Source organism: Leptonotus elevatus, chromosome 9 (genome assembly GCF_054856555.1).
Source record: "Leptonotus elevatus isolate MCC_2025b chromosome 9, RoL_Lele_1.0, whole genome shotgun sequence".
Taxonomy (NCBI): Eukaryota; Metazoa; Chordata; class Actinopteri; order Syngnathiformes; family Syngnathidae; genus Leptonotus; species Leptonotus elevatus.
In genome coordinates this window covers 23,017,307-23,043,625 of record NC_141247.1, presented here as the reverse complement: position 1 = coordinate 23,043,625, position 26,319 = coordinate 23,017,307, and the positions used below count along the sequence as shown (strand labels likewise).

At 45.6% G+C, this 26,319-nt stretch overlaps 2 protein-coding genes across 5 annotated transcripts in view; one reads left to right on the top strand and one right to left on the bottom strand.

Moving 5' to 3' along the window:
* fat4 (FAT atypical cadherin 4) overlaps positions 1–6,575 on the bottom strand; it is a 107,739-nt gene extending 101,164 nt beyond the window's left edge. For both annotated transcript variants that reach the window (XM_086085014.1, XM_086085015.1), the window contains exon 1: positions 1,127–6,575. In XM_086085014.1, coding sequence (XP_085941140.1) covers positions 1,127–6,211 — 5,085 coding nt within the window. In that variant the 5' untranslated portion in view covers positions 6,212–6,575. The remainder of the gene's footprint in view (positions 1–1,126) is intronic.
* Positions 6,576–20,330: 13,755 nt separating this feature from the next.
* Positions 20,331–25,492, top strand: LOC147168852 (uncharacterized). Of its 3 annotated transcripts, none has more exons than XM_086085077.1 (7): positions 20,331–20,381; positions 20,863–20,952; positions 21,212–21,313; positions 21,401–23,110; positions 23,185–23,327; positions 24,760–24,869; positions 25,065–25,492. In XM_086085077.1, the coding sequence occupies exons 2-7, from the start codon at positions 20,880–20,882 to the stop codon at positions 25,198–25,200; spliced, it is 2,274 nt and encodes a 757-aa protein (XP_085941203.1). In that variant the 5' UTR covers positions 20,331–20,381; positions 20,863–20,879; the 3' UTR covers positions 25,201–25,492. The 3 variants fall into 3 exon arrangements, with proteins under 3 accessions (XP_085941203.1, XP_085941200.1, XP_085941201.1); XM_086085074.1 differs by having other exon boundaries at positions 25,062–25,492; XM_086085075.1 differs by having other exon boundaries at positions 20,379–20,438; positions 25,062–25,492.
* Positions 25,493–26,319: the final 827 nt, after the last annotated feature.

Below are 26,319 nucleotides of genomic sequence, written 5' to 3'. Positions count from 1 at the left end.
ACTTATTGCCTGTGGAGAACTTCTCAGTCATGTCATGGAAGCGGCCGGGACCACCCCCGGTGGCAAAACAGCCCCCGGGCTCAAAACTAGAACTGGCACGCACAAAGCACACAAATATGGCGCATACCTTTTTCAATAACTCCCTCTTAGACACTTCGTAAAGCCATCAAGAGTAATGAACTTTCAAAAGCAGTTGTGGGCAACATGCGGGCCAGGGGCCAAATCTTGCCCACCGAGCATTTACAATACATAAATAAGAATTCTGGATACGTTTGCATTACTCATGTCATAAAAAAAAAAAAACTGGTTAATTTATTTATTAAATGAAAAAAAATTGAAATATTACAATTTTACAAAAAGATTAAAAATGTTGCTTTATTTTTTTATTTGATTAAATAGTTGGTTATTATATTTCATTTATTTCAGTTAACATAAATAATACAATTAAAACATTTATCTCGTCTTAATTAAAATAATGTTTAAAAAAAATATTTTTTTAAAATGTCAAATATTGTACTTAATTTTGGGTTAGTTGATTATACTTAAATTTGTTATAATTACATTAATTATATATATATATATATATATATATATATATATTAATTTCATTTAACAAATGATAAATTCTTTATTTGTAAATAATGATTTTAAATATAAGTAAAATGTAAAAAATATTTTTATTTTTATGTATTTTATATTCTTATTAAATAATTAATTAATTAATCGAACTTCATTTGTAATTCAATTATTTATAAATAAACAATCAAATGAAGACATGTATCTTATAAAGTGTATGTTCATATTTGGAGATAAGAGTCTTAAGACAATACTGCAAGTAATAATTTCATATTAGACGCCATCTTTCTCTGCATCCAACCAAATGAAGGTTTAATAAACCACAGAGCTGTGCTTAAAAAGTGAATTAATGAGCGGACAAATGCATTAAGTGGCTCTATTGTGTGTGTGACTTGGACTGTGTGTGTCACCCTCGTCCAATTCCAGCCTGGATCTTGATCTCATTAATATCTTCGACAAATGCCGACGCGTGAGTTCATGAACTCCCAAAACAAACAGCCAATAAAAAAAATGGTCTCCCCGGGATAAAAAAAGCTTGCCATGCACTCACCTCAGCACGCTGCGTCCTGGGCTGGCTGGCGTCCGTCTCGATGGCGTACACGTCCACCAGGTAGAGGTCGGAACCCTTCTCCCTGTCGAGCTCCGCCGCCGTCTGTATGACGCCCGTGTGGCGTCCAATGGTGAAGAGACGTCCGGCGGCCTTTCCGCTGCTGCGCACCGCCACGATGTAGTACTCCACTTTCCCGCCGGAGCCTCGCGGACTGGAAGCGTCCAGCGAGATGACGTTGGTGCCCGGCGGCTGGCCCTCCTTGAGGATGGTGATGTACTTGGGCTGTGCGAAGACGGGGCCGTCCAGGCCCTGGAGGATGATGGTCATGTCCGTCCTGGAGGTCTTGCGCTCGCTGCCGTGGTCGGTGGCCGACACCGTGAGCGTGTACACGAGGCGGGACGGCACCAGCCGCGAGGCGAGGCGGATGTCGCCGCTGTAGCGGTCCATGATGAACGTGTCCGAGTCGCCCTCCACCAGCTCGTACTCCACTTCCCCGTTTTCCCCCTCGTCGGGGTCGAAAGCCACCACCGTGGTCAGGATGGAGCCGATGACGATGTTAGGCTCGGCCACAAGCGCATTCTGGGACACGAAAGTGGGGATGTTGTCGTTCACGTCCGTGACCCAAATGGTGACGTTCTTAAGGGCAAAACGTCGGAATTCGAAGGGCACGGCCTGGTCGGTGGCCTTCACCGTCAACTCAAACAGGTTGGAAAACTCCCTGTCCACCTCCTTGGCGGTGTAGATGAGACCGGAGCTGGGTTCGATGCTGAAGTGGCGTCCTCTGGGGACCTGCTGAACAATGGCGTACTCCAGCTGCCCGTTGATGTCTGCGTCCGTGTCACGCGCCGTGATGGTCATGACCGAGGCCGAGACGGGCAGATTCTCCGGGATGGACTTGAAGATGTCCCCGGAGGTGAAGACGGGGGGGTTGTCGTTGAAATCCCTCACGTGTATGATCACAGGAATAGAAGAGGATCGCTGGGGACGGCCGTCGTCCCTCGCCGTGACGTTGAGCTTGTAAAACGACTGCGTTTCGTAGTCCAGCTTTTTGAACAGGAAGACGCTGCCCGTGTTGGGACTGATGCCGAACGTCCCGTGGTTGTTCGTGGCGGTGATGCTGTACGTTATGTCGGCGTTCGGGCCCGAGTCGGCATCGCTCGCCGTCACCGAGGCCACCAGCTCGCCGATCCTCATGTTTTCCTGCACGTCGACGGAAAGTGAAGATTTGGGGAAGGACGGCGAGTTGTCGTTCTCGTCCAGCACGCTAACGCTAAGCATGCACGAGGAGGACAAGGACAGCGCGGCACCCGCGTCCACGGCGATTATTTTCAGAGAATACGCGGCCGTCGATTCGTAATCCATCTTGCCGACTAACGTGACTTGTCCTGAGCTACTGTCGATGGCGAACTGTCCCTCCTCGTTGCCCTCAGCGATGCGATAATGGACCAGTCCATTGTTGTTCTCGTCGACGTCGGAGGCGGAGACGCGCAGCAGCTGCGTCCCGTTCTGCGCTGACTCGCAGATGGAGGCCTGGTAAACGTCTTTGGTGAACTTGGGCGCGTTGTCATTGATGTCTCGTATGTAAACCTGCACTTTGGCCTGGTCTCTGAGGGGTCTTGGGAGACCCCGGTCGGCCGAGATGACGACGAAACTGAAGGCGGCGGCGCCTCTTTGTCTCACCAGCGACTCGCGGTCCAATCGCAGCGTGCTCGTCAACTCCCCCGTGACGGCGTTCAGCTCGAAGTTGGGCTGCTGAGTCTCAAAGGCGTATCTGACGTCGCCGTTCGGCCCGAAGTCCTTATCCTCGGCGCGGATGAAGCCCACCGGCGAGCCCCTCGTCTGCTCCTCCTCGAAGTGGAAGACATAATTGGTGCTGTTGAACAGGGGACGGTTGTCGTTGACGTCGTCGAGGATCACGCTGACGTTGACGGCGGCACTTAGCGGTTCCACGGCGCGGTCCGTAGCCACCACCACTAAGTCGTATCTGTCCTGCAGCTCCCGGTCCAGCTCTGCTTTAATGTACAGTTGTCCATCTGGGAAGATTCCAAAGACGTCCCCCGTGTTGCCGCCGCCGATGCCGTACACGATCTCGCCGTTGAGCCCCGAGTCTTTGTCGGCGGCCTCCACCGTGAAGAAGCGGCTGTTGACAGGCTCCGACTCGGGGATGGCGACCTCGTAGGAAAACTGGCCGAACACGGGCGAGTTGTCGTTGACGTCGTAAACGCTGACCACGAGGACCATGCCGGAGGTGCGCCGGGGGACCCCCGTGTCCGACGCCGAGACCTCGACCTCGTAGGAGGCGGCGGTGACCTCCAGCGGCCCGGTCAGCGTGATGAGGCCGTGCTTCTCGTGAACGTGGAACAGACCTCGGGGGTTTTGCTCGAGGCTGTAGACCACCGCGCCGTTGGCGCCCTCGTCGGGATCGGACGCCTTGGCTTGGAAGATGACGTGACCCGTGCTCCAGTTCTCCACGGCGCTCACGTGCTCCACCGCGTGAATAAAGCGGGGGGCGTTATCGTTCAAGTCCTTCACCGTGATGTTGACAAAAGCCTCGCCTGTGATTTCGCCCGCTCTGGCCACAACCTTCAGACGATAGAAGCTCCGCTCTTCTCGGTCGATCTGATTGGACGCCGTGATTTGACCGGCCGCGTTTACAGTAAAAAACCCTCTCTGGTCCCCCGCGGTGATCAGATAGGAAATATTAGAGTTCAGATCGACCGTGGTGGCCGACACCGTCCCTATGACAGTTCCCGCGCCCACGTTCTCAAACATGACAAAGCTGTAAACTCTCTGGCTAAAGACGGGCGGATTATCTTGCGTGTCTATTACAGTCACGGTGACGACGGCGTGGGTGCGCGAGCGCAGCCCGCCGCCATCTGCGGCTGTCACTTGCAGCTGATAAGCGGTTTTCACTTCTCTGTCCAACGGCGCCAGCGTGGTGATTTTACCCGTGTCGCCGTCGATGTGAAATTTGGAGGTGTCGCCCGCCGTAACGATGTATTTGACGGTGCCGTTGCGACCCGAGTCGGGATCCGTGGCGGAAACGGCGGTGGCAAAAGTGCCCGGCGGCTCGTTCTCTTTCACGTTTGCAAAATACTGCACGGGGTAAAAGACGGGCCTGTTGTCATTGATATCCCTCAGGGTGATGTTGACTTTCCCAACGGAGTGCAGCGGCGGCGTGCCCGCGTCCGCCGCCCGGACGTGGAGCAAGTAGGAGGCCCGATCCTCCCTGTCGAGCTCCCCGGCTGAGCTCAAACGGCCCGACGCGGCGTCCAGGCGAAACAGCTTGCGAATGCCGGCCGCCGTTTCGGGCTCAAATGAGAAACGCACCGTCCCGTTCTCGCCCAGGTCGCCATCGGAGGCGGAGAGCACGAGCAGCTCGGTGCCGGCGGCGGCGTGCTCCAACAGGGAAACATGATAAGTGCTCTGCGTGAACGCGGGCGCTTGGTCGTTCACGTCAGTGATGCTGACGATGAGTTTGGTGTACGACATCTTGGGCTGCAGGCCCTGGTCTTTGGCGCTGATGTTAAGCACGACCTGGGACGCGACCTCCCTATCCAACAAAGCGGCGCTGGTAACCAGGCCGCTGTTTTCGCTGATGGAGAACCAGCCCAAAGCGTTTCCAGACACCAGCGAGTAGCGCAGGTTGGCGTTCTGCCCGGAGTCGCCATCTGTTGCAGAGACGCCTTTTATGTAGCTGCCTTTGGGGACGTCTTCGCCGATATCGACCCTGTAGAGCGCCTGCTGGAAAATCGGCGGGTGGTCATTGATGTCATTGACGAATATGACAAGACTGGCAAAAGACGAGCGCGCCGCCGGCTTGCCGTTGTCTGACACCGACACTGTTAAGTTGTACGAGGAAATTCGCTCCCTGTCCAACACGCTGGCCACTTTGATCAAACTTAAATTGGGCACGGGGGACGCGTGCACCTCGAAGTGTCTTTGCTCGTTGCCGCCCAAGATGGACACTGAGATGTTACCATTGGCGGAGGCGGAGTCGGAATCGGACACCGTGAGCAGCGCTACCACCGTGCCGATTTGTGCATTTTCGTCGACAGACGCAAACTTGGACGTGGTGGGGAAATACCTGAACTTCACCACGGGGTCATTGTCATTCACGTCCGACAATTTGACGGTTGCCTCCGTCCTCCCGGACAACGACGGCGCCCCGTTGTCCGCCGCGTGGACTGTCAACGAATACTCCTTCTTGCTTTCATAATCCAAACTTTGTTTGATGATAACGGTGCCGTCTTTGGGGTCGATTTGGAAGGGGGTGCCCTCGTCTAGGAAATACCTGATCTCCGCGTTGGTCCCATCGTCCCGATCGGTGGCCGTGATCCGCAGGACGCTGGAGCCCACCGCGGCGTCCTCAAACACGCTCGCCTGGTACTGTTCACGCTCAAACGCCGGCGGGTTGTCGTTGATGTCCTGGATGGTGACGTTCACCTGCAGGTAGCCAAACTTTTTAGGGTCCCCCTTGTCCTCCACTTCGATCAGGAGCTGGTAGAAGGGCGCGAGCTCCCGGTCCAGGCCTCCCGTCGACACCAGGTGCAGGAATGCGCCCTCGCCGCTGGGGTTGACGGTGATATCCAAGCGGAATTTCCTCTGCTGGTCGCCCCTCACGATTCTGTAGGTGGTGTGGTCCACGCCGTTACTCCCGATGTCGGAGTCGGTGGCCGTGTCCAGGATGACCTGCCGGCCGCTGCTGGCGTCCTCCTTGAACGACACCACGATGGACGCGTCCGGGAACGCGGGCGCGTTGTCGTTAATATCCAGCACCAGGATCCTGACTTCGGTGGGGTAGGTGGGCTGACTGGACAGCACCACCACGTTGATGACGTCACTCTGCAGCAGCTCCCTGTCCAGCACCGACGAGGTGGAGATCACCCCCGTGCTGCCGTTGATGGCGAAAAGTCTGTGGCTCTCGCTGAAGCGGTACGTGAAGCCATCGCGGGTCTCTATCTGACCCACGTACGTGCCCGCGGGCTGCTCCTCCGGCACTCGGAACTCTTGGCGGACTTGCGCGGACGCGGAGTAGCGCGACAGGGTCCACAGCAGCAGCAGGAGCGAGAGAAGCCGCGCCATGGTCAGGTCAGGTCAGCCGGCCCCCGGTGCAGCTCGATGCATCCACGCTAGCGCATTATAATCCAAACTCGGCGGACGTGACAAAACTTAAAATTTGCAACGGTGGCGTTCTTTCGCGCTCTTAACTCCAGCAGTGACGTGCGCAACCTCATCAACGCAACATCCACGGGAAGGTGAAAAGCATTCCTGCAGCATACAAGAAACTTTCCCCCCTTACCTCTCACGTTTTCCTCCTCCCCAAAAAAAAGGCGCGTGGAAATGTCACTCAAAGTATCCGTGCGTAAAAGTGGGTCCGAGGAGCGAGGATGGGCGCGCAGGCTCGGAGGAATACGAATAACGGTCCACTCGCGCTTGCGCTCAACATTTGCCCCGCTACTCGGCAAAGTCTCACTACAAAAAAGTTGGAACAAAGCTGGAGTCGGGGCAAGCTCCCTCCCAGCGGCGATCCCATTGGATGGGGCTGAGCGCGCTCGCACCGCCTCCGTCACTTTCCATTGTTACGCGCGCGCGCGCGCGCACACACACAGAGACACACACACACACACACGCTGTTCCCACTACTACGGGAGCTGTCAATCATGTTGCAAAAGCAGGTAATTATACCCCTCATACAAGTCATTATTACGCCTGTAAATCACAGTGAGTGTAAAGTGAAACTCCCAAAATATCAAAGCAATGACTTTTAAAAAGATTAAAATACAAAAACATTCGCCAAAATGTAATAATCACATATTCAATCATATACAGTAAGAAAATATGTTTTTTTTTTCTATAATTACAATTTGTAACATGATTTGTTGGATGATTTAATATAACAGCTAGAAAATACAATACATTCAGAGTGAAAATTTGATTAAAAAACGTTGTTTCTTTGTCAAAGTTATTTTTTTCTTATAAAATACATTTTCCATACTTGTATCCATATTAAACACCAGAGTTTCAATTGACGTGGTGGTGGGACACATTTAAAGATGGGTAAGTAGCACCATCTAGCGACCAAAAGGTGTTACAGCAAGTCACAGAAAAATGTACAGTATAAAATGTTGTATATGTAGGTGAAAACATTTTTTTTTTTATTAGTGACCAAAATATAAAAATATTATTTTCTAACTAAAAATAACTAAAAATTTGAATTGACCTTTTCATTTAACTTCATGCCACATTGCTACTAAAGTTGACCCTCAAAGTGCAAGTGCAATCATCCAAAACAACAGGAAGAGATATCTAAATGGAAAATAAGATAAAAATGGATGGTCCAGGAACAGGATCAACAATCTAAATGGAATAAGTATTACAAATGTCGTATGGATCTACTTTTCAAAGCGCTGTTATTCGCTCCTCAAATACCGCGTCACTGCGTGCATGTGCGGAGTAATATGTCTTGACTGTTGTCTGTGATTTGCCTTAGTTGAGTGCCGTCGAGTTTGCCTCTTCGTTACGTTGTTGAAGACACAACGATCAATGTGACATAATTATGTTACAGTATATAATATCACAACGATTACAAATGACTTACTGCAGTTACAACCTTCCTCAAGTTACTAAAACGTTAGTGCTGTTACTTAGCGATGTTGTTAATGCCGCAATGAGACAGCTCACTTTCTGTCTGGATGCAAAGTAGGACACAAATCAATTTCAGTAATTGAATTAAGGAAGGGACTGGCACAAGGCGAGAGAGCGTCAAGACAGATTATGTCCCGCGGGACGCTAAGCTGGCCAGCTCACAGGCAGGCAGGACACTTTTGATGGAGCCACTGCGCTTGCTTTGTTGGGGATAAGCATCGCTGAAGGACAACCAACACAAATAAAACAGCCTTCCTTCATCTACATGCCAACCAACCATAGAACCAAATGGACAGTTGAGGAACAAGGAAAAAAAAGACAAATGGAATGTCCAGGAACAGGACCATGTGTAAAGTTTAAAATGCTGGGCGTAGGAACGTGAATAACAACCACATTGATGGGCCTGTAACAGAAACAAAAATCCAAATAGATATCAAGAAGCAGGAAAAATAGATGGTCCAGGAACAGGATCAATGATACAAACTGTTGGAACAGTACTAGATATCCAAACAGCTGATCCAGAGACAGGAACGGTGATGCAACTGGCTGGGCCATTAAGTGGAACAATGATCAAAATGTATGCATCGTGAACAGGAACAAAGATGCAAAATGAATAGTTCAGGGGACATAGAACCCATAGCCGGACTAGGAACAGGAACAAGGATACACATGGATGGACCACGAGCCAGAAGAAAGATCCAATTGGACAGACCTGGAACAGGATCAATGATACAAACAGTTGGAACAGGACCAGATATGCAAATAGCTGATCCAGGGACAGGAAGGGTGATGCAATTAGCTGGTCCATGAACTGGAACAATGATCAAAATGTATGCATCAGGAACAGGAACAAAGATGCAAAATGGATAGTTCAGGTACATAGATCCCATAGGTGGACTAGGAACAGGAATAAAGATACACATAGATGGACCAAGAGCCAGAAGAAAGATCCAATTGGACAGACCAGGAACAGTAACAAAAATTCAAAAGGGATGGAGCAGGAGGAGGAAAAGAAACAAATATCTAAATTGACGTCCACAAACAAAATCAAATATTCAAATGGGTAATCCAAGAACAGGAGCAAAGATCCGAAAAAGGGCAACAGGAATAAATATCCAAATGGATAGAACAGGAACAAATATCCATTTGGATGGCACAGGAACATGAATACGAGCAAAGCTTCAAATGGATGGAACAGGAAAGAACAAGGTTAGAAATGGATTGGAACAAAGGCCACTAATGGGTTGACCCAGGAACAGGAACACAGATCCAAAACAGATGGAAGAGGAATAGCAATCAAAAATGGTTCCCTTTCCTTGATGAAATGAACCTGACCTTCACTGAATAACTGTGGCGCCCTCTGGTGGAATTTTGGTGATGTTACAATTTATACTGCGAGTGCAACATGCAAGTGCGCATATTTGCTTGCCTATGTGTCACATCACTATGTGCTAGCATGCGTTTTGCGTATATATAACATAGGTTCGTGATTTGTGTACATGCTAGATGCATGCTTACGACGCTTTATGGTCTTCTCTGTATTTGGATTTTGCTATTCTTGCCAGGTGGTTGATAGCATTACAACACATTGGGAACCGTTTAGGACTTTGCTGAAGGACGTTGGCCAAGGTCCAATCCCGAAGCGCTCAGATGGGCTGCGGGTCCTCGCTCATCGTTTTGATTCACAGCTGCCCTCAATTCCTGCCTCTCAGTCTACTAAAAACAAAAATGAGTTTAGCACAAGTGTATTCTCTTAATTATGTTTTTTTTTTCTTTAACCACAAACCAGGAAGTCAAACGAGGTCCGTAAATACCGTCTGTAAAGTTCTTTTCCAGACACGAGTGCAGACCTTACTAGTCGGTTTTCTCTTAGATAAAATCCTATTTATATTCTTGTTTTACATATTTCAGTTTTTTCTCACGGTTCATTTTTATAACATATTTGCCTCTAAGCAATTTATTTACTGTTTGATTTTTTTATTTAGTAATTTTTCTAAATGTATTTTTTTACCCAGCCCATATATTTGTTTGTTTGTTTTTTACATTTTTTGTTTGACTTTCAAAACTTTTTAAATTTTTATAAAGATATTTATTATTCATCATTATATATATTTTTTTCTTTTTTTTCCATTTAAAAAAGTCGTATCAGTTGTCATGACTTTAAAAAAAATTACCCATCCCATATATATATATATATATATATATAATTTCACATGTATGATTTTCTAAATTTAAGACTGTTTACTTTCATTATTTAGTGGTCTCTTGTGGCATTTCTAAATGTAATTATCTAACCTATTCATTTTAGTTTTTAAAATATAACATTTAATTCATTCATTCCTTACAAGCAAATCATATCCGACTTGTGCAGACTTTCAAGTTGTTCTTTTGTTTTTACAATTAAGGAAAATGTAATCCCAACAACGATCAACAGGTGTCACTGTTGCTTTGTTTTAAACGTCCCTGCTTGCAGTGTCATCGTTCACGTGATTGTTTGCAAGGTCTTTGCACAATTGGAAGTCAGCAGAAGCACATTCGTTGAATGTTATTGTAATAATGGGCAATCTAAAACGATGAATGCAAAAAAACTCAATGTCATTTTTTGTCAGAAAACTGTGATAAATCTTTTTATCAGAATTATGTAGACATCTACAGCTTCAACCGCTGCAAATATTCTAAAAATAACAAATTTTTTAAAATAATTTTATGGACATGAATGTTTTCCTCTCCATAGGTGCTTATTACAGCTTAATGACGAAAACGCTTTTTGTGCCCATAAAAAATAATTATATTGGGGCGATTGTTCAGATGTTTTTAGAGGTTGAAGTGGGCAAGTAGACATGTTTATGCAAATGATGGTGACTATTGATAGTAGTTTTCTGACATGAAGCGCCCTTAAACTTTTCACACTTAGGTTAAGCATTTTAGACTGTCCCTACTAATAAAAAAAAATAAATAAAAAAAAACGAATGTAGTGACTGGGTAGTATTGAAATTATCTTTAAAAAGTTCAGTTTTCCTCGAAAGTGTTGGAGTCACGTTTTGGTAAGCGAGTGTCCTCTCCTGTCTTCTCAAAGCAAAATCAATGCATCTTGTCTGCTTTAGAGATCATGTAGCGTGTTTTCCTCCAGGGATTGCGCTCACAGGACTGTGCGTGTGTGTGTGGGTTATTGTTGAATTAATCGAAGCTAATTTATAGCATTAAGATTTTAGCAGCGGTGCTGGATTTCACCTTCCTTGATTTTCTTTGGTCCCCTCGGGTCTCCTGACGGCGGTGTTCGGTTTAGGTGAACGGTATGGGATTTTTTCTAATAGGCTTTTGGTGAGCTAACAAATACATACACGCACGCACGCACGCACGCACGCACGCACATACACATACAAAAAACAAAACAAACAAACAAAAAAAAAAAAAAAAAAAAATATATATATATATATATATATATATATAAAATAAATAAATAAATAAAGAGCAATGATGATGACATTTCCGAATGAACAATACTGAGCTCTTTATAAAAAGAGAAAAAAATAAATAAAAAATAAATAAAAACTGATTTTAGCAGCGGACTTGAATGCTTGCGGAACAATGGTGGGAGCTTACACAGAGGATTATGTTCACCAATCAGGCGAGTCAATAAACACTGACTTTGAGGAGGTGACGGCCGATTGGCACTTTATTGTCATTCATCTCCACCAGATTTCAAAGTGTGGTTTATCTTATTTCAATAGTCAAGTTTCCATTTAATTGTTTCAGAATGTTTAAGCAAATTTAATGAAAATGCGCAAAACGGACCGTTTGATCAACTATAGCGTTTCTTTGCTGTTTTCCATCTAAAATAGCAATAATATTCGCTTCTTTCATAAATTCCAAAAAGTATTCCGTTTCGTCCCCCCCCCCCCAAACATACCTTAGTTTAGCGTCCGACATTGTTTTATTACAAACGTACGTGTGATGTAATATCCGGTCAAAACGTGTGACGTGTATTCGGTCTTGCCAGCGGTTATTCGCAACACCCGTCTCCATAGCCAAAATTTGCATTTTTCTTTTTTCGATACGCTTCAAAATCCACCCCCTCTAAGCGTAAAAACGTTGTTGCGAATTTTGGGCCCTTTTTCGAATTTCTAACGTAGCATTCAGGTTTATTTTCTCGTTTCTTAAAAATTCGAATAAAAATTGATGGATGAACATACTTGCCTGTATTTGACGGATGGACAGACAGACTAACTGACGAACATCTAGAAACAGTTAGATGGACGAAAAAGGACAGAACAGCCCAACCTTTGGTCGGATACATCAAAACAGGAAGTCAGGCAGACAGGATGGATGGACAGATGGATGGACAGAAATAAATAGTGGGACAGACCAACTGACTGACAAATAGATCAATAGACAAGACAGATCAATGGATGGACAAACAATGGAAAGACAGATTCATGATCATAAAAGCCTCACTGATGGAAAGACAGCTAAATGGAAATGACAGACAGAAAGGCAGCTATATGTACAAAAAGTCAGACAAATTGACAAACAGAGACGGGACGTGCAGCTCATAAACCCGCATGAGGGTGCTTGCTTTGAAACAAGACAATAATCCTCAAAGGTTTAAGAGATTCTAGTCAAGGATCCTCAGGGGAGGACACTTGGCAGAAACACAAACATGCATCGGTGAGAATAAAATCCCGTCTTGAAAGCGTGTAAATCATTTCTTTACATTGAGCCATCACTTTTGAAAGAGCTCCTCCGGCGCTGCAATTACGCGGGGATCCATGTCAGGTTTGTCAAGATAATCGCTGCGAAAGTGCAACCGCCGTGCCATCAAATATACGCGTAAAAGAAAAATCTCTTGACTCGGGGGCAACGCTTCAACCTCGCGACTGGACCTTTCGCAAAATGTAGCGATCGCGTGCCACGAACGGTAAGTCGAGGTGCCGGGGGATCCCCGAGGCACGCGTTAAGTCAAACTCCGCATCGGTTGCGTTCACGCTATCGAATCCCTCCTTGACTGCGAAGCGCCCGAAGGAAGCATAAATCAGAAGCTGCGCTCAAGACTCGGGCCTCGAGCTGTGTTTAGAAAAAAAGCCTTCTACCGGCGACACTCGCTTTGAAGCAAAACGTCCATCTCCTTATAAGCTCTGACAGAACCTCCACACTCAGGTCCATTTGGGTAGCGTGCAATGGAGATTGTTGAAAAAAAAAAAAAAAAAAAAAGTCATTCCGCTGAGGTCGCGAATTGTGCAGTTTCCGAGCCTGAACTAATCTATGATGCATGCTGTGCGGTGAGATTTCCACTCTGGAAGCGTCGTAGTAGCTCGTGTTATCCTTGTGAGTCTTTAATTCGACACGGAATCCTAAGGAGACTTTGCTGCCTTACTTGTTCCCCTTTTGTGTTTTCCGGCTTGGTGACAAAACCACCAAGAACACTTAACACGGAATTTTAAGGCCTGCGCAGTTCATCTCTTTGTAGACCAAACAATATGTTGAAATTCTCTTGCACGTCCTTTGTCTCGTCTTCACTAGGATGTCCACACACAGATGGATAGAAAGACAGACAGACAACCCACTAACAGACAGTACTGACAAAGTGACCGACCAACCACCTGACCAATGCGTCGATAGAGACAGACGAGAGTTGGACGGTTCTACAGACAGACAGACAGACGAGAGGGACGGACAAACTAACCGACTTCAATTAATGACAGAAAATGATAACATGAGTTTTTTGTGTTTGAATGAATGAACAGAACTGTATCATTTTCCAGAGGTGACATTCCGTCAATAACAAACAACCTTTAACCTTTGTTAACGTTTGACGAATGGCGGACGCTCAAATTTCGCTGACGCACCCACCTCTGCCATTTTCCTTCCCGCTGTGGCAAGAACTTCCATTAGTCAAACGGACTTCCGAGTTTCACACATCAGCGCCGTTTCCGGTGACTGCTGACTGCGTTCCAACACTCGCACCCCCACCACTCGTGCCCCCCAACCGCGCGCTCCGTCCGGCCAATCGGGCTGGAGCTCAGCTCTCTGAAAATGCTTCAAACAACTTAGACAGACACACTTACACACTCGCACCCGTCGACGGGAACGCGCAACCGAGGTGCACAAAAGCGGAAGCGCAAGTACTGGGACGTGGTCCACTCGTCGCAAACCGGACGGAAACAAAGCTGATGTGTGAAAACCCGGAAGTCGGAAGTCCCGCCTCCTCCTCCGTGGCCCAGCCCATTAGAATAGGGACGAATCAGAATGGACACTCACTTCGTCATTTACTGCCCGCTACAAGCTGAAAGACGAGCGGAGGACTGAAAACAGGAAATGGAAATATGGCGTGGCCTTTCAAATTAAAAGCATACGTTTCAAAATAAGACATAAGTAAACGTTGCAAACAAAACAACTTGAAGAATTCTTAACACAGTTACTTTAAAGAGAGGCAAGATGAATGGAAAAGATTGCCATCATTTAGTAGATCAGGTGCCACAAAAATATGAGGTTGGTAAATTTGTTATAAACTCAAATTAAGATGATGTGTTAAATCCACTTCCCCTGCCCAGTGAACTCTTAACCGTGGTACAGAGACTGAGCAGGCATGTTCTCTTTCCGTTGCTTTCGCACAAACTTTATTTCTGCTTTTTCACCAACGTACAGTTACTGCTCAGCGCAAGCGCCACCATTACATCCGAAGCATTATTATTATTATTATTATTCTCATTTACTCCCTTGGGCCAACACTGCCCCCTGTGCCAAAGCGCGGCACCGCAACACTCTACACTCCATAATACCCACTCTTTAAAAGGGTCAGGCTTGGCCTGTAACACATGTAACTATAGGTCGTCCCGCAAAAATGACACACATGAAGTTGCGCAACTGTCATTACGTGCCCTTAATGGCTAAGGTAAAGATTAAGTTCCTCCCTTGCGCAAAAAGTAGAGTGTGTAAAAGTAGAAAAGCACAGGACAACCTATTGCATGTATTAACAATGACAAGCAAATCAAGTTTCAACACTGTGTGCCCGCAGCGTCCATAACGGCCCCATAAATCTACTTTTATCACTCTCGCGTTCCCAGGGATGAACGTCCCCCTCTGCCGAGCAGCGTGAGGTATTAGGTGTCCCTCTCCTTCGCAGCATTTGCTCAGACAGTATCTGCGCCATCGGGACGGCGCGATCGCGTTTCATCTTTTGTTTTCCACCGTTTCCCCGATTGGTGCGCCACGCTCGGCTGACGCAGGAAGCGCGCTGTCAGCACTTTCACACGCTCGTAATAACCCGGCGCCGCCGCCGCCGCCGCCGCCTCAGAAACGTGACGTGCATCCCGAGGACGTGCTACAGAGATTTTTTACAATCATGGAGCAGGTGCTCCCGTGGTCGGAGTGTTCGGAATAAATGGTTCTTTGTGTTATAAGACAGCCAGCGGTGGCAAAGTTTGAATGCTCTTGAGAATTTGTGAGAAAAAAACGTTCAAATTTGCGACTATAAACTAAATAATACACGTAGCGTAGCTATTATGGTCTAATGTGAGGATTTGTTGGTGGTTAATTCGACACTGTTGATAAAATCAAAAGGCAGGATGGAGACGGATTCATTCTTAATTTAAACTTTACTCGTTCATACACGGCAGCAAGAGCGACAACACTTCCTGATCCCCGATCAGCTGACTAAACACTAACCAATCAGAAGCTAGCATACTTTAGGTAAATGCAAGAGAACGACGGAGAGAACAGCAGATCCGACATTCGATCAATTTAGCTACTTGTACAAAAAAAAAAAAAAAAAAGTATGAATGCGTAAATAATTCTGGAAACCTAAATCTACAAGTTTTTTTCTCAGACCGTTGCCCCCACCCTCCAAAAAATCTATATTCAAACATGGCCCTAATACGCCATCTTAAAAGAAAGAGATATTTGTGCAAAAATAGACTCCGATCAAGTAAAATTTCTGATTTAACTTTTACTTGAATTTGTGTTTTGATCTTTTTTCCTGCTAAATAAATGAAGTGCATCCGTGACTGGCCCTCATTATCAGAATCTGAAGCTCAACACAAAGCAAAAGAAAAAATAAAGAATCAACGGTTTGCTTGTACCACAAAATTGGGGACTACCGTCCACTGCATACGAAAACCGATTAATAAAAAAAGCTTTCGACGAAGAACTTGGCTTCTCAACAATCTCTGGCAATAATGAGTCACGCAATTTTCATCTAATCAAGCCTTTCCACTCCCACTCATCACAAAGGACATACACCGCAAGCTATTTAGCTCTAAAATAACGACCTTGACGGGTGTATGAACGCGTGTTCTCGACCGGCAACGTGATTCCTGCGTCAGTCCAGTTCAGGGCCGCCGTTGAAAGAAGCCTTGAGGCCGGCAGCCAACAACAGTCGGTGGCCGCTCTATGAAACGACTCGCGGAGAAATATGCGCTGTTGTAACTGTCAGAGTGTTTTGGGATAATTAAAGGAGAGGTTTTGGGAGGGCCGTTTAGGCCAAAACATGATCGCATAGTCGGGGGGGGGGAAAACGGCGGCCGTGATGAGCGAGAGATTAGCGTTTGATCTCCTCCGGGCCTTCTCATCATGCGTCAGATGGAGCGCTTGGTGGGGCAACTTTGAGATGCAAGACTGCCCCCCCCCCCCCCCCCCCGGTTACTGTTGCCACCCACCGCCATCGCAACCTGTCGTCTCACTCGACCAACTGGATCGTCCATCTCCTTTTTTTTTTTTTTTTTTTTTTTCTTCTTTTTCTTAAGAGCTCAGTATTGTTCATTCGGAAATGTCATCATCATTGCTCTTTTTTTTTTTTTTTTTAAATATATATATATATATATATATATACATATATATATATATGTATATATATATACATATATATATATACATATATATATATATATATACATATATACATATACACTTTTTTTTTTTGGTGTGTGTGTGTGTGTGTGGGTGAGTATGTGTATGTGCGTGCGTGCGTGCGTGCGTGTATTTGTTAGCTCACCAGAAAACCTATTAGAAAAAATCTCATACCGTTCACCTAAACCGAACACCAGGAGACCCGAGGGGACCGAAGAAAACCAAGGAAGGCGAAATCCAGCACCGACCAGACACCCCCCACCAGAACTCCTCCCCAGCCCAAGAAACATCCAGACCCCAACAAATCCAAAAAACATAAAATCAGGGAGGCCTCAAGAGACCAAAGGAGAGACCGAGAAAAGGAAGGAAGGACAGACGAAGCCGCGTGAGATCCGAGACACCAGCCTCCACCGATTCAATAACCTGAGGAGGAAACAGATTGTGTCTGAGTTTCGGTAGATGCTGGTGTGGTGGATCTGGCATGCATGAAAATCTCCACCAAAGAGGGGAGCCGACGACCCCCGCCGGAACAGAGCAAGCGCAACACCTCAGGGCCCCCCAGGCTCGTCCATCTCCTGACGAGTTTGTCGGTGCACCTCATGATCATTTTAACTTTCGCCATCGCAAATCCGATTTCTACAGATGATGCCGTTGTATTTGCGGAGTCAACGGATGCCCTGGTTGTTGGACCTGTCTTGGAAATCCCAAAGTTTTGGACCGCACAAGTCCGAGTCCGATCAACATTTCTGGGTACTTCTCCCAGGCGTGGGAGTGAGGAAATCTGGTCCACTTACCTTGGCAGCGGCATCCAAGCTGACAAACGTCTGGGCAAAGCATGTGCGGGTAATAAAGTGCATGAATCAAAAAAAAGGGATCGGCATTTCAAAGATTTATATCCAGGATTCAAGTTTTTAGAATTCTGGTTAACCAGTTACCTTAGACAGAGACCAGACTCCTTTGGTACCTGAGGTAAATCCATGGACTTCAAACAGTCACCGTCTTGATGAGACACAAGGCAAGTTGGCGGACTCCAACGTGGTTCACTGACCCGAGTAAGCAAAGTCATTTGAAACCCAGTCTAACTCAGATATTCACTTCAATTGTGTGATTGACTAGAGTTGATGGGACTCACAGGAAATTCTGCTGACTAAGATGATTCAGTTGAATCAGAAGACTGACTTAACTTAGTGGAAACCCATTTAAACTCCAAAATACACAAATAAATTGAGTTGATTTGGATGACTGATTCAAGAAAACTGACTCACCGTAAACACTGCCCGGCTCAGATGATTCAGCTGAATCATGTGACTGACCCGAGTTAGCCTCGGTGGTAACACCACTGACTCATATGATTCAGTTGACTCGGGAGACTGGCTTGAGCTAGAAAACCAGAAACAGTGACGACTCAGAACATTTCATCCACTGAATCGATTTAGCGAATACGCCAGAAAAATGGATGACTCAAACGGTTCACTTCGATCAGGAGACAGACTCAAGTAATCACACTCACAGGAAACCCAGTCGATTTGAATGATCCAGTTGAATCGGGTGGCTGATTCAAGGCTTACACTGCGGACTCAGATGGTTTCGTGCACCGACTTAAGTTAGCAGACTCACCGTTGACGCAAACGTTTCAGTTGAATCGGACTTAGACTTAGATAGCAGATGTGATTCACTGACTTAATAATGCTACATCGTTAGCTGTCACAACCTCTTTGTGACGCCATCTGAGCGGGGGTGTTGGAGGCTGCAGGTGTTAAGACCAGGCCCGTACCCGTGACTCGCTGACCACAGGTGCCAATCAAAGTGGAGGAATGCAGTAAACAAGGCCTGTGTGGTCCCGCTCCGTGTGTAGGGGCTAACGGCACATGAGTCACATGATCGTCGCATGATCATCACAAGACACACGGAGCCTTTGTGAGTCGGTAACAGCGCCCCCCCCCCCCCCCCCCAACCCCCGGGTCCTCATCTACTTGAGCCTTATTTTGTTTAGTTCATTTGAAATTTAGTTTTGGAACTGTCACGTTGGTGTCCGTAGTTCAATCATCGAAATGAACCCAAACTAAGACATGATCTTTTCCAGAGTACTGTAAAACTCAAAAGCTGAAGAAAAACACAAATCAGCGCCCCCCCCCCCCCCCCCCAAAAAAAAAGAGAGAGTTACTTTTGAGTTCTGAAAACAGAACATAAAAAATATATTTTAAGTACTGTATATTCAACTTTTAAAAGACCATAATACAACATGTCAAATTTTGGGGTAAAATGTGCACATTAACACAATAAGGGCCACGAGGAGACTCCCTGGTGGACTCCATCAACACAATGATTTCTTATAATGATAAAAACAGCATAAAACCAGTGACAAAATCAACATTTAAATGTCAGCCTTCCTTCTTCAGACCTTAATATTCCTCCGAGCGTGCGTCTAATTGTGGCCTGAAAAGACAACTAAATCATCTCGTTGGCTGTTCCCAGTCGAGGGATGATTGAAGCATGTGTCGGAACGCGACGCCCGTTTCCTCCTTGATCCCCATTTGATTTACTCTGTTGGAGCGAGGCTCATCCCGCCGCGTTCAAAACATTCCGCTTCCTCCCCTGCTTGATAATGAACTGCGACTTTAAGGCACATTAATCCTATTTGTCTTTTTGCCAGGATCCACACGGCCAAAAGCTTATTGCACTCCATTTGTCTTCACACTCTCGCTTCATTTTATGAACACGGTGGCTCGTGATTGGAGTTCTTACTAGCTTGGAGCCTTAAGCGCTAAGTCTTTTGCTAACTTAATGTGGAATATTAAAATCTTACTTTGAAGCTTACTTCATTTGATTATCATTTTTTTAACCGTTGCTATTTGAGAGTTCATTTGTGGCTGAACGAAACAAAAGTCACGCAGTAACTTTTTCATCACTTTGCTCACAACGGTAGCATGCTAGTACATAGGCTTCAGATAGCATCTGGATTTCAGTCAAATATGTAATAATGCTTCTGAAGAGAATGCCAAATGTGTAGATAATTAGCTAGCACGTGGTTAGCATTAGATAGCCACTTGAATTGAAGTCCAAATTGTGAAAACGCTTTAGAGAACTTACACTGTGTAACAAATCTGTTTAGAAGCACCTTGTTTTGTTTTGTTTTATACTAGCATGCATCTTTTATCACTATATCTTGACATAGGCTATAGACTTTCCACAGACTTGATGTGAAATATTCAAATGCCAGTTTCTGCCATATTTCGCTGCTTGCTTACTTACTCGAGGATTGCTCAGCACACTTTGACTACTAACGCTAACTACAGTTGCTCGCTTGAATCACAGTCAAAGCAGTCATAAATAAATAATAAATAAAAAAGGAGAGTAAAAATGTACATAAGTAAAAGGTTACGGATGATAAACCAAAAACCTTCACTTTCTGTGGGAATGAGCTAGCACTTCTGACTTTTGGAACTTTTCTCCCTTGACCTGAGCGAGGATTTGAAATGAGGCAAAAGGGGAAGAGAAAGCACGGAGAAGACTTCACTGAGCCAAGAAAGGAAAAAGAAACTCAAGCGCTTCCCCAAAAATGATGACCGGAAGTCAATGAACTGCAGTTGCATGGATCATCATTAACTGTTAATATAGATGTGTTTATTTCCAACCAATCAGAGCCCAGATGACTTCCTGTTTCCTGTATTTAGGGGGGGGGGGGGGGGGGTAATGTATTGGGGATTTAATATGAAAGCGGAACACCTCAAACTTTTTAGTTTTCCATCGTCACGGATCCAGGGTAAGGACATTTCACGACTTTAAAAGTGGAGTTATTATAGGCAAAATGAAAAGAAATGTAAGAAATGTTGTCTTATTTTGTGGGATAGTTGGATCATGTTTGATTGTTAAGTTATATTGGAGATCAAATTAATCCATTAGTTAATTTAAAAAAAAAAAACGTTTTCAAAAGTAGTTTTTGGGAGGATATTCATGTCGCACATTTTCAAATTGAGTATCCAAGATTTTGCTATTGTTTGTTACATCAGTCACTGTCTGTGTTTACTGTAATTGATGAAAACATTTGTATTTATTTTTTTAACGTTTAGGAACCTTTTTTTTTTTCAACAATAGCCATAAAGTGAACAATCACGGAATGTGACTATCATGTTATAATTGGCAGTATCACAAAATCCAACTGAAGATTGAAAACTGTTACAACTGACTACATTCTTTTTGCTTTTGTTTTGAGGCAATCTAAGAATTTCTCCTTTCCAAACTAGGGAAAAAAAAGATAAATATGGATTCCATGGAACTTGATGACTGTGGCTATATACAAAAAAACTTAACGATGCAAGGGCTCGTCACCGAAGGTAATGTGTAATAATAATCAACAAATTAAGCTCAAGGTCACAGGACGGAATTAACATGTTGATGCTAAATGATACCATTATTGCATTAACCAATACAAAGTTTTAAATGTCAAATGTGTATACATAATCCATTTCAGTATTTCACATTATTTATTTAATTAATAATGTTAAATTAGAGAGGCAACAATTGCCCTCCCCAAAAATGACGGTTTCATGTTATTGTTGTCAACTGACAATATTTTCCTTTTAATTATTTCAGTTAACTTTCAACAAAGAAAAAAGTCACCCAGATGTGTCACTGTTTGTCTCGGTTTGCTGTGCGCTATCCTACTGGCCGGTAACATTGGACAATTCGTCTACTGTACGTCACTCTCAAAATGTGCAAATATGAATTGAAGGGACTTTGTTTTTTTCCACTAATTTCAACACATTGAATCCATTTTCACAGATAAGCTATTGCCCGGTTTTTCAACGGAGAACCAGGCTAAATCCGACCATCAGACTCAAGAGACAGACCACCACCTCCTCAATGGCAGCTTTCGCACAGACACAGACCACATGGAAAGAAACCAGCTCGAGTTCATGTTGACTAACCTGACAAGGGACAAAGACCAGTTGCAGACCAACTACGAATCTCTGGTGAAGAACAGAGATCGACTTCTCACCAGTGAAAAGGCTTTGACTGCCGAAAGAGACGAGCTAAGGGCCAACTTTCAGAGTGTGAAGCAGCAGAATGACAATTTGCAGGCCAATTACAGTCTCCTAAATTGGGAGAATGATGTGCTACAAACCCTGAATAGTGCACTGGGGACGGACAAAGACCAGTTACGGGCTCGTTACGAGTCCCTCGTTAAAGAGAAAGACCAGTTACAGACTAGCTATGATTCTCTCGTTAAAGAGCAAGAACGCCTTCAAATCAGTAAAACTACTGTGGCTGCTGAGAGGGATGAGCTCAAGACCCGTCTCAACGATCTGGAAAGTGAGAAAGACCAGTTACAGGCCAGTTACGAGTCTCTTGTTAAAGAGAAAGACAACCAACAGACCAGCTACGATTCCCTCTTGAAAGAGAAAGAACACCTTCTAACCAATCAAACCACTGCGGCCGCCGAGTTTAAGTCCCGCTTCAACAGTGGGAAAATTGAGAAAGACCAATTGCAACGCAACTACTCTTCACTGAGAATCAGGAAAGAACAGTTACAAACAAGTTACAAGTCTCTTGTTAAAGATATAAGCAAGTTACAGGCCAGCTACAATTCCCTCATTAAAGAGCAAGAACGCCTGCTAACCAGTAGAATTTCTGTTACTGCTGAAAGGGATGAGTTTAACACACGCTTCAACAGTCTGAAAACTGAGAAAGACCAGTTGCAACGCGATTACTCTTCACTGAGGCAGGACAAAGACCTGTTACAGGTCAGTTATGACTCCCTCGTTGAAGAGAAAGAACACCTTCAGACCAATGGAACCACCCTGTCTGCTGAAAGGGATCGGTTGAGGTCCCGCTCCAACAGTCTGAAAAATGAGAACGATCAGTTACAAGGGGACTACGATTCAGCGAGAAGCCAGAATGACCAGTTACAGGCCAGCTACAAGTCCCTCGTGAAGGAGAAGCAGGAGTTACAGACTAGTTACGATTCCCTCGGTCAAGAGAAGCAGCTTCTCCTGGCAAGCGAGACTACTTTGTCGGCTGAAAGAGATCAGTTGAGGTCCAGCTTTAACAATCTGAAGACTGAGAAAGACCAGTTACAGAACAGTTATTATTCATTGAGAACCGACAAAGATCAGTTACAGAGCCGTTATGCATCCCTCGTTCAAGAGAAAGAGCTACTCAAAGCCAATGAGACCAGAGTGGCTGCTGAGAGAGATGTGATTAAGTCCCTTTACAACAATATGAAAAATGACACAGACCATTTACAGAAAAATTATACCTTGCTGCAGGCTGACAGGGACCAGCTGGAAATAAATTGCACAGTGTTAAGCATAAGTAATAATATGTGGCAGAACAGGTACAATCGGCTGCAAATACAAAAAAGCCGCTCGAATGACAACTGCAACACTCTGAGGCTCGAACACGAGCAACTACGCAGAAATCAAAGCAGCCTGGAAATAGAAATGTACACGTTGCAAAAGACCATGGACAAGATGACCCTCAAGATGCGCAGTAAGACCACTTTCGACGCTGGCCCAGTGACACGATGATCTTATTAATCCCTCAATTGTGTTGACATTCTGTAGGCATGATCTGCGGGGTCGGCTGGAAGAAGTTTGACACCAATTGCTACTTCCTGTCGAGCTTGAGTAAGACCTGGGCAGAAAGCAGACTCGACTGCATCAGCAGAGGAGCCGATCTGGTTGTCATAAACAGCAGGGAGGAACAGGTGAGACCGACTGACTAACATAAATGAGGCGTTCGAATGGCTAGCTATGATCTTCTGCTTTACAGAGTTTTGGGCTTTACTCGCATGGGTTACACAAAAGTGGCTTGGTTATGTTCTGGGGCTGTTTTACTACATCTGTCACAAGTTGTCATGAATCTGTGCAGGGCACAATTCAATCTCAAGAGTAAAAATGAGTGTCATGGTTGGCGTCTTTTGTCTTGTGTTTCTTCCCTTGTCTCGTCATGCCTAACCACGTCCACCTGTGTTTGTCCAGTCGGTGTGGGTGCATTGTCTATGTGATGTGTGGAAGTTCGTGTGTCGAGTCCTTGCCACAGCCAAAGCCATTACCACAGCCAAGTCACCGCCACAGCCAAGTCAAAACAAGTCAAGTCAAATCAGGTCCTGTCACGCTCGTTCCAGTCAATGGCGACCAGTCTACTCACGTCCTATCCAGTCATGGTGACCAGTCTACTCACGTCCCGTCTAGTCAAGGCGACCAGTTTACTTACGTCCCGTCCAGTCATGACGGCCAGTCCAGTCATGGCGACCAGTCTACTCGCGTCACGTCCGGTCATGGCGACCAGTCTACTCACATCCCATCTAGTCAAGGCGACCAGTCTACTTACGTCCCGCCCAGTCATGACGGCCAGTCCAGTCATGGCGACCAGTCTACTCACGTCATGTCCAGTCATGGCGACCAGTCTACTCACGTCCCGCCTAGTCAAGGCGACCAGTCTACTTACGTCCCGTCCAGTCATGACGGCCAGTCCAGTCATGGCGACCAGTCTACTCACGTCACGTCCGGTCATGGCGACCAGTCTACTCACGTCCCGTCTAGTCAAGGCGACCAGTCTACTTACGTCCCGTCCAGTCATGGCGACCAGTCTACTCACGTCCCGCCTAGTCAAGGCGACCAGTCTACTTACATCCCGTCCAGTCATGGCGACCAGTCTACTTACGTCCCGCCCAGTCATGACGGCCAGTCCAGTCATGGCGACCAGTCTACTCACATCATGTCCGGTCATGGTGACCAGTCTACTCACGTCCCGTCTAGTCAAGGTGACCAGTCTACTTACGTCCCGCCCAGTCATGACGGCCAGTCCAGTCATGGCGACCAGTCTACTCACGCCACGTCCGGTCATGGCGACCAGTCTACTCACGTCCCGTCTAGTCAAGGCGACCAGTCTACTTACATCCCGTCCAGTCATGACGACCAGTCTACTCACGTCACGTCCAGTCATGGATGTCTGCTCACCTTTCTCCCTATGGTTAATAAAAGTACCACGCATCGCACTTGATTCCTGTTTCCCAGCATTTGGGTCCACCCACCATCCCTCATCCACTCACATTCCATCATGACAATGTGCTGCTTTGTGGCTTATTAATATGCATTTTGGCAAATGGCATTCTCAATTCTGGTCTTCACAAACAGGTATTCCTTAACGGATTATTGGGGCATGGCGTGCACGCGTGGATTGGTCTGAGCGATCATATCGAGGAGGGAAAGTGGACTTGGGTGGATGGGACCCCTCTCACTACAAGGTAAGTCGTGCACAGTTTGTACTTTTTTTGAACAGTCAACAAGTCCTCTCACTTCCAAGTTTTACTTCACTTAGTTTGAAGGAAGGATGGAGAAGTAAAAAGAAAAAAAAAATCCCCTCCAGTGCAATGTGATGCAACATGTTCATGCTGGGTACGTGTTTATGCCAAAATGTGAGCGTTTGTTCTGTGAAGCAGGTACTGGCAGAATGGGCAGCCTAACAACTTCCGGAACCAGGACTGCGGTGAGATCCAGGGCAAATCCTTTCTCTCATTCGGCATCTGGAATGACGACAGCTGTTCCATGAAACAACGCTGGATTTGTGAGAACTGACGATGATTTGTGGCTTTACACCACCTAACCCATTAGTCTTAATGGAAAGCTGCTGACGCGGTACATCTTCTATTTGTGTTGAATTCCTTCAGATTGAATGCAAAATGATGAAACTTTCTTAGACCTGAACCCCCACCCCGCCCCATCCCAGTTCTATTTTAATGATTTTTTATGTGAAAATTAAAACCTGATTTGTTTGCGCAAATCACCCTCGCTAGAGGCTTTTGCTGACCTTTGCAAACCGTACTCTGTTTACCGTGCATGTAAATAAATGTATACAAAGTCTACGAAATCAAGGGTTGGATTTTGATGATTTACTTTTAATTGGAGTTTTGATTCATAGATACTATCGTTTATAAAATAATCCTAAACATTAGAGTTGGAGCCTGTATTCTATATGTACAGGTGCACCTTAAGTGCATAAGTGAACATGTAAACGCAAACATCAGAAAAGGCTTTGTCAAAGGCTGCAGTCGGATGAAACCAAAGTTGAGCTCTTTGGCATCAACTCGACATGCTGTGTTAGGAGGTCGAAAAAATATATATATGAGAAAGACCCAAAGATCGCAATTGTCAAACATGGCGGTGGGAATATTTAGTTTAGAATATTAAGTTTGGGGGCTGAAAATTTATGTTGTTCATAATAACTAGGTGACTTCTTATTACACTATTGATTTATATTAATTTTTTTAAACACTGACTAATAAAGAAAAAATGGGCTTCAGCAGAAAGGGGAGTTTTCTTTTCCAGGACAAAAAGGGCAGTTGCTTGAGCACCACCAGGGCTCTAACTGTGGTTGGATCCGTTCAAAATGTTCTCCCATGAGGGTCATTTCGGGTGTGGTGGCTGTCAACCAATAATTGGACTGAGCCTTTTCATTAAGTGCAGTCCTAAGCGTCACACCCCCAACAACCGCCTTCTATCTCCAACCTTGAGATGAGAGCCAGTGGGTCCCCCGAGGACACAGCAGAGGGCTCCTTATCTGTCAACTCGTCTTTGCTTTTCTTTTTTTGGCACCGCTCCGTGCAAAGCGCAAAAAAAGGCTCCTCCATATTCATCAGTGGTGATTATATGCTGACCTCTGTCCGCCATCAATCCCAAGCTACTGGGCAAGCGGGC

What these genes read in the sequence shown, in the direction of transcription:
- LOC147168852 (XM_086085074.1), top strand. Translation starts at nt 20,880, where the DNA reads ATGGATTCCATGGAACTTGATGACTGTGGCTATATACAAAAAAACTTA. An exon ending in CATTGGACAATTCGTCTACT is followed by an intron (nt 21,314 to 21,400) that starts GTACGTCACTCT and finishes CCATTTTCACAG; the next exon opens with ATAAGCTATTGCCCGGTTTT. An exon ending in TAAACAGCAGGGAGGAACAG is followed by an intron (nt 23,328 to 24,759) that starts GTGAGACCGACT and finishes CTTCACAAACAG; the next exon opens with GTATTCCTTAACGGATTATT.